The sequence below is a fragment of the Taurulus bubalis genome (assembly GCF_910589615.1).
Source record: "Taurulus bubalis genome assembly, chromosome: 20".
In the NCBI taxonomy this organism is placed as follows: domain Eukaryota; kingdom Metazoa; phylum Chordata; class Actinopteri; order Perciformes; family Cottidae; genus Taurulus; species Taurulus bubalis.
The window spans coordinates 14,062,364-14,070,291 of NC_136608.1; the positions used below are offsets into that span (position 1 = coordinate 14,062,364).

General features: G+C 40.5%; 1 protein-coding gene across 1 annotated transcript; it reads right to left on the bottom strand.

The window, feature by feature from the left end:
* Positions 1 to 3,634: 3,634 nt before the first annotated feature.
* Positions 3,635 to 7,717, bottom strand: LOC306752475 (endoplasmic reticulum-Golgi intermediate compartment protein 2-like; the record flags this gene model as incomplete). The annotated part of the gene is made up of 13 exons (XM_079236237.1): positions 3,635 to 3,715; positions 3,830 to 3,909; positions 4,497 to 4,671; positions 4,758 to 4,855; positions 5,122 to 5,220; positions 5,586 to 5,641; positions 5,798 to 5,893; positions 6,011 to 6,112; positions 6,977 to 7,017; positions 7,123 to 7,190; positions 7,286 to 7,332; positions 7,428 to 7,536; positions 7,612 to 7,717. 13 exons carry the CDS (start codon positions 7,715 to 7,717, stop codon positions 3,635 to 3,637), a joined length of 1,158 nt encoding a protein of 385 aa, XP_079092363.1.
* Positions 7,718 to 7,928: the final 211 nt, after the last annotated feature.

The following is a 7,928-nucleotide window of genomic DNA, read 5'->3' on the forward strand; positions in this document are numbered from 1 at the left end:
TCTACTAGCCATGAATTATTTCTTTAGGTTTTAAATCCGTCATCATTAACTGCACTGTTTGGTCACCAGAAGTGTTGTCATTCATTTTGTACCTACCTTTTTCTTCTCAACGTGGCCAATTATATATGCAACAAAAAAGCCTTTTTGTGTGACTTCCATTTTTTTCTTTTCCATCTTCTTGAATCTCGGTACATTGCCTTGACTTGTGAGGATTTTTTTTGTTTCATACTTGAAATACGGCAGTGCTTCACTGGAGGACGATTTCTATAAGATTATTTTGTTTCTCTGTTTTCTACTGTTGTATCTGTCTTATCTTGCATTAAGTGTATCTACTGCCTTTTTAAGATCACACCCCAAACCAACCCGTGGCTATCTGTCTCAAGGCCAATCCACAGATGGAGACTCGTATTAAAGCTAAATTCTGACTTTATCACTACATATACGGAAACATACAGATCCGCCATCTTTCCTGCTGTCGAGGCGGTCACTCCTTTGATATCAAAAACAATAATGTCAGTATGTCTTTGAACATAAATATTGTTTGTTTGAATGCTCATCCACTTTTTGCCTGTTTGTACAGCAGTTTGTATTGGAACTAAGTTTACTACTTTTACATATTTATACTTGGGTCAAAGGCTAGTCTGATGTATGTGGTAGACCTTGGCAGTGTATTATATATAAATAAGAGAACATCAGAGTCAAGTTTATTTGTATAGCCCAGTATCACATACTGTATTATGTCTCCCAACATTTCCCAACCAAGCCCACGTTTTCTAAGAAGACAAAACTCCCCCAGAACCTCAAAAGGCATTCGACTGAGGTTGAATTTTTTTTTTACAAATGATATTAAGTTGTAGCGGTTGGACATGCCAAAAACAACAATGGGATTCTTTCTAAACGGTCCAATGCTAATGTAGTACGTCCAAGTCCAGTTCAATATTAGTGATGTCAAATATCCAAGATTGTAGGTTCGTGAGATTGGGGGACAAAGCTTAGAGCAGGCGATTTAGTTGAATAGGGGAGTCGGGTCACCTGAAAGATGGAGACCTAGCCACAGTTTGTGCCGCGCTTGAGTCACAGTGGTAACCAACAGTTTTTCTGTAAATGATGTCTGAAAAAAACATTGCATCCACTGCATGATGAAAAGCATTTTAGTTGTAACTCTTGTTTCCTCTGCCATATGGATCAGATGGGTCTGAGGAAAACTTTCTAGAAATAGCTTTTAGAAGAGTAGCAAGTATGCAATGTCCCTCTGGGTTTTTCAAACATCACCACATCTTTCTTCACCTGAGAAATGGATGCGACTGTGACTCAAACGTAATGCTAATGCATGAGGCACAAACTGGAGCAGGAGGAGCCGGCAGCAGGGAAGGAGCCATCAGGGCACCCAGCAGATAGCAGCAGACTGTGTACTTAGAGAAACATGAAGATGAAGGCACTATTGATTTAGGATTCATCTTAGTTCTTGAGCAGGCCTCTGGATACTGAGTAGGTCATATGATTTGTATGCCTGAGAAAGAAAGAAAGAAAGAAAGAAAGAAGATCCCCCCCTAGTGTGAATTAAGAAGCAAGGCTACTGTGTTCAATTAAACCAAAATAAGAGAATTTCAGCTTCATCTCTATGTAAGAAAAGATCATTTCAAACTGCTTTTGACAGCTGGGAAACAGGACTGGAGCAATCGTAAGAATTGGTTGCAACGTTAATTTGAGTGTCATCTGCATAACAGTGCAAATTAATGTTGCAGCTGCAAACGATTCTGCTGAACAGAAGACTATTGGGAAAAGTAGTGGACCAAGTACGGAGCCTTGAGGTTTGCCATACCTTACCTATAGGGGGAACGGACTTCTAGACACACTGTGACCTATATGTTAGTCTGGACCTTAATCACAAAAGTGCTAGGTTATAAAAGAGGGATTTAAAAGCCCTCCTGGTATCACGTCCTTGACCCCAGTTTGGAACATCTGTAAATAGTTGAACGACATATTATTCTTATAGACTACCAAAAAATTGTATTTGACTGTTGATCTTTGCTTGGTGGGGGTCTTCACAGGACTCCACCACAGAGCTTCCTGCAGAGTTTACCAAAAGTGTTAAGTGTGACAGGCAAAGTCTGATTTTTACTAAACAAACGAGAAAACTGTGTACAGTATTGTATGTGGCATGACTCTTGACATAATACGAATAACAGTTGTGAGCCTATATGGGAGGAAAAAGGGACAGAACTAAATAAATGTTTATGCAAAGCCCATGTTTGTTTTGTAATCGTGGTAACGGTCCTCCTAATTTCAGAGGGGGATAATGAACCAACATGTCTGCTGTCGTGGTTTTGTCAGTGCTTGTTGTTGCGTCTTGAAAAGAGTTTTGCTCGTGTGTGTTTCACAACTAAGTGCTGTCTTTGCTGCAGAGCTCTGTTGGCACAGGAAGCTCGTGTTACTGTACGTAAGCAACCACAGCGACGCCTCACCAAGGACTTCATCTGATACTTCTGCTGTCATTTACACAATGTTTGACCACCTTCATGCCACAACACTTCATTTAAAGTCTGCTTGACAAAACTAAAATAAACTAGAGGAGAAAAAGTGCAAGTGTGCTGTAGTCCATGAAACGTCTACCTCACCATGTAGTTTCTTAACACCTTCAAATGACCTGCCACTGTTTTTATTTTTTGTATTGCTGGTATACAGCTGCCGAGAGGAGAAAATGAACAGAAAGAGATTATTTCCTGAACTCGTGGAGTTTGTAAGCCATGCAGAGAGACTCTCACAAAAGATGCTGTCTCGTTGCATTGTGGGAAATGTAGGATGTAGCATTTTTGGAACTCAATTATGCTCGGGACTAAAAGTTATGATGTTTTGGTCTCTTTCTTTCGAAAGTCCCCCAATGCGAGTACAACACTAAATCTCTGCAGTAATTATTGTATTTTCTTTAACTCTCAAACTAATTATTTATAAGCTTGTTAATTCACCAACACACTCGCATGCGACACCTAAAAACACAAGTTATTAGCGAAAGAACGATCCACCTCTTAAACATTGGATTAATGCCAGGAGATGTTTTATTCTAAATGATTGACTGAACACTGGTCTGTGATGCACAACATGTCTGAATCTAAGGTTATTGTAGATTAAAAAAAAAGTGAATATCATTGTTTTGTAGTATTGACACCAATACTACAGTTAGTGCCGTCCTCTTTATACTTGACTATAAATTAATGTTTAACATTGAAGGGAATCAAATATTTGAAAACCATCCCCATCTTTTTGTGATTTCAAAGAATATTTAAATGTTCCACACATTAACGCTTTGGGGGGAAAAACACTCGGTGGTATTTTTTTTATTTATGGATCTTTACATTTCAAAATGACAACCAAATCTGTATAATGTGCTATTATACAGAAAGCTAACTGAAAGCGTACAACATTTCTAAAGTAACAAACCCATCACAGAAAATAAATAATGTTTAAAAACACAATGTGCATTTGTAGTACATTAGTAGCACAATGAGCTGATGTGAACTTTAATATTATTCAAGTACACCACAGTGTTCAACAGACAGCTTTACTTTTCTCAGTAGAAAAACACAATTTTATGACATATGATTAAGTTTGACGATGACCAAATGCCTAAAAAGCGTTACTCCTGAGGGACGTCGTCGGCCAACAAAGGAGCCTGGTGATTGTTGAGATTGTTCATCTGGTCGTGTAGCTGCTCATCCTAGAATAGATCCAGTACAGGTAGGTCTATTAGATCTGCTTCATGGTCACAGAGAGACGGAGAAACAAATCCTTTTTGGATATAAGGAGCATAGACTGTGTGGTAAAGACTCACTTCTCTGGGCCTGTAGCCTCCAAGTTTGAGGCGACAGCAGATAACGTCGAAACAGAAGCCGACAAGCCCATGGAGCATGCCTTTAAGAGAGGAACACATGGCGATTAAAACACCTATGTGCCAGTGTTAAGTGCACTGGCTTCTTGTCCAACAAATAATGTACTTTAAAACCCTGCTGCTGGTTTATAAAGCCCTGAATGGTTTAGGGCCTAAATACATTTGTGATCTGCTGCTCCCTCATGAACCATCCAAATCCCTCAAGTCGTCTGGGGTGGGTCTACTTTCTGTTCCAAGAGTCAGAATTAAACACGGAGAAGCAGCGTTCAGCTTTTCTGCTCCACCAATCTGGAACAAGGTTCTTAAAAGCTGCAGGTCTGCTGAGACCCTCAGCTCCTTTAAATCCAGATTGAACACTTCTCTGTTTGCTGCTGCCTTTAATTGAACCAGATTCAAGGATATTAATTTCTGCATCTCACTACTACATTTTATTTCTTAAACTGCACTGCAACTTTTATTCTATTTTTTTGCGTTTTTACAGTTTTTTTTATGTTTTAATGAATGTTCTTAATTGTTTTAAAATCTTGTTTTCCTCTGCATTATGTTTTGATGCTTTTTATGGTTTTATGTGAAGCACTTTGAATCGTCTTGTTGTTGAAATGTGCTATACAACCAGACTTGCCTGTCGTGGAGAATATACCCCCGATGATGCCGCACAGCCGCACCAGGAACTGCCACAGCGGCATATGCTGCTCGCTGACCGTCACCATCAGGGAGCTGGTGTCGTACTTGATGAAGACGCCCGAGACGCCGTGGCTGCCCGCTGCATGGTTTATCGCCCGCTCCTTGCAAACAGACATGCACGGTGTGGTTAGCGCTATGCCAAGTTTTCTCTGAAGTGCTTCGTCTCTTCTCTTCTCTTTTCACTCACCCGCTCGGTCACAGAAAACTGGTGTGTGTCTGCAGATATCTTGTACGTGTTCAGTCTGGTTGGAACCACTGTGATGAAGTACTGGAACATCTGGTTATCTGTAATGAAACAGAATGATGTGTGAAAAATGTGAATCATGCAGGTTTTTACATTAATTTCAAGAAGGGAAAATATACCGAAGAAGCTCACAATGAAACTAACCAATGGACCTCTTTCCAGTTATATCTAGTTTGCTGTGAGCATGCAAGGTGAGCTAAGGGCAGTTTGAGCCAACTAAAGATTGAGTAAAAGTCTCAACGCATCATTAATTCTGCCATCCTGTGTTTTATCCTCTCCTTTCTCTCGAAACATAGCAGTAACTCACTGTTAAAGGTGATTTTCTCTGTGCCGTCCAGAGGATTGATGATGCCCGGTATCTCCTCCCCAAAAGATAAATGGTCTATTCGATGGGAGAAGTTGTACGCTGTGATGCAAAGATGAGAGAGCTCAGGTTCAATCAAGGAGAATCACTGAACAAGTTCTAGGGGAACCTGGGAAAATGTACTCTGCACTTGCTTGTCTACAGATCAGTCATAAAGAAACGGAATGAGGTAGAAAACAGAAAGTGATTAATAATATATATATATATATATATATATATATATATATATATATATATATATATATATATATATATATATGTGTGTGTAAAAAAGCGACCAAAGGATGTCTGTTCTCGCTTTTTTCAAATTTAGCAGTCATCGTTGTTTTTTGTGCACCATGAGTAGCTTATTAAAACACAAGCCAAAGAAAACATATGCAAGCATAATTACAAAAATAGTGACATACTCTTGTGGCTCACAAAAGCTGCAATGTGGGCGTGACCCTGAGGATGCTGAATGGGCCTGGAGAAGACAAAAGAAGCATTAGATGACTGCAGTCAACAAAGGCTCGATTATATTTCTGGCAATTTTTCATATTTACACAAATTCTACGGCTGGGCCGTGGCAAGAGATTCCTGAACGACCTCTAGTTATATCTGCCAGCCTCCGGTTTCTTACTTTCCCACAGTGATGTGCAGGTTTCCTGCCACCTTGTTGACGTAGACGTGCCCGTGTATCCTGCAAGCATGGAGCGGCTCTGTAGAGGCGACCTCCCTACACACACACACACACACACACACATTAATTGAGCACGTAATTTGACAGGCTGCATAATATCTCCAGAAAATAAAGCTGTTGTCAGATTTATGAAGAACTGAACACTGAGCTGACCGTGGGGGCAGAGCTGTGGGACCTCCATTGAGGAAAGTTTTGTAAAGGACTTCCTGAAGGGCATGTTCCTCTCTCAGCCGGTTCTGGATGAGAAGCAACGTCCTGGGGACAAAAAAAAACAAGCGAGACAAAGCTGCACTTGTAGATGAACTGCATCTGACCTGTAGAAACACAACTATTCCAGCTTTTCTACAAAGTTTTAAAATCTAAAGTTTTTCTTTTTCAGTGTGCCTGAAAGTTTAGGCACACCTCACTTTTAAAGGTATAGTTCAGATTTTTAGAAGTGGAGTTGCATATATAGATAGTGAGTGTACTCTCCCTGGAGGATTGCTTGCTTGTGTTGTTGTTCAACTTTGGTGAATCCAAACTAACCATTTAAAACACCAAAGTCCCCCAATAACACAAACAGACGAGCCGACCAGCGAGGCAGCGGTGGACCGTTTTTGTCAAAGGAGTCTGATGTCTTTGAAGAGAGCATATGGCTTCAAAGGGCTGTCTGACAGCAAGGTCAAGCTGTGAAAATATAAAAAATATAGCATACATAGATACACTTTAACAGATGTTTTTTAGGTGAGCCTTTCTGAACATCTGTTGAGTTGCCCCCGCCTACAACAACGCATTGCTTTGTTGCCGTGCCCGTACTCTTGTCTAATACTCCAAACCTACTTAAAAAAATCGAAACTTCCCCTTTAAAGACTTTTAAATGACAATTCGAATGCAAAATTAAACCAACTTAATCACACACAAAAATGGAAATTAAAGTAGCTGTTAAGAGGGAGGATCGCGTGACTATGGTTTCATATCCTGCAAGATAAAAAGTGCAATATTTCAATCTGAATTTAAGATATAAAACCATATGTATCTCCACTGAAGCCTTCAATCTAGATAACATCCTTCCAGACACTATAAGACCTGCAGACATCCTGCTGTTTCAATATCTCCCAGCATGATTTCATGACAGCTCACCTTTGCCACCGTCTCTGTTGTGGAGTCAGTTCAAAAATAACCTGAACAAACATACAAAGAGAAGAAATGCAGGTGTGAAAAGCAACATCTTTGAAAGCTGGAGATAAAAAAAAATGAGCTAATGTTTGGAGACATGCTTCTCTCACATGTTCGTACTGAAGGCCGGTGGACGTGATCATGGTCTCAGCCAGGTCCAGAATATCTGCTCCAACGTCTGCAAGCACAGACATAACGTGCATGTATGCAACTGACACATATTTATATCTATAATGCACTTCGATGAGCAATTTATCTACGTGAGATACTCACGCTGGCATTGCATGGCAACTGTAATGTCAATGTTTATCCTCAATTTGCTGCAAATGAGGAAAAAGAAGAGGGAGAATAATATCAGTTACTTTACTGTAAATAGAACCAAGTTTGTTTTGGGAATGTTTCGTGTGATAAATACCTGGAAAAATCCTTGTCAACTTCATATTCAAACTTCATCCAAGTGTCTCTATAAACAAAGAACTCGAAGATAGCCAGAAGCGCCATGGCACCGAAAGCGATCAACGACACTGTGGATGAGACAAGCAGATGGGTTACACTTCTGATGTCTTTGCCGTCTTTCCGTCCTCAGAGGAGTGACCCACCGGTTCCTCCGGAAGCCGAGGTCTCCACGTAGCTGTCGGACACTTTGGGGAAGGCGTCCAGCTCCCTCACCAAGCTCAGGGCTTTTCTTCGTGACAGGCGCCTCATCTTCAGGTTCAGGGCTCCTCTGCACCTCCTCCATCACAAATAAAACACAGTGTATCCATTTAGTGTTGCATTCAGGAGCCCAGTCTGCAACGTCTGGCTTTGTGATGGTTTTATTAAGGATGCAAATGTACACTTTACAGAGGGGACACATTCATATCATGCAAATACCACCATGTGTCTGTTAAATGTGCAGTGACACTGATGCTTGTTA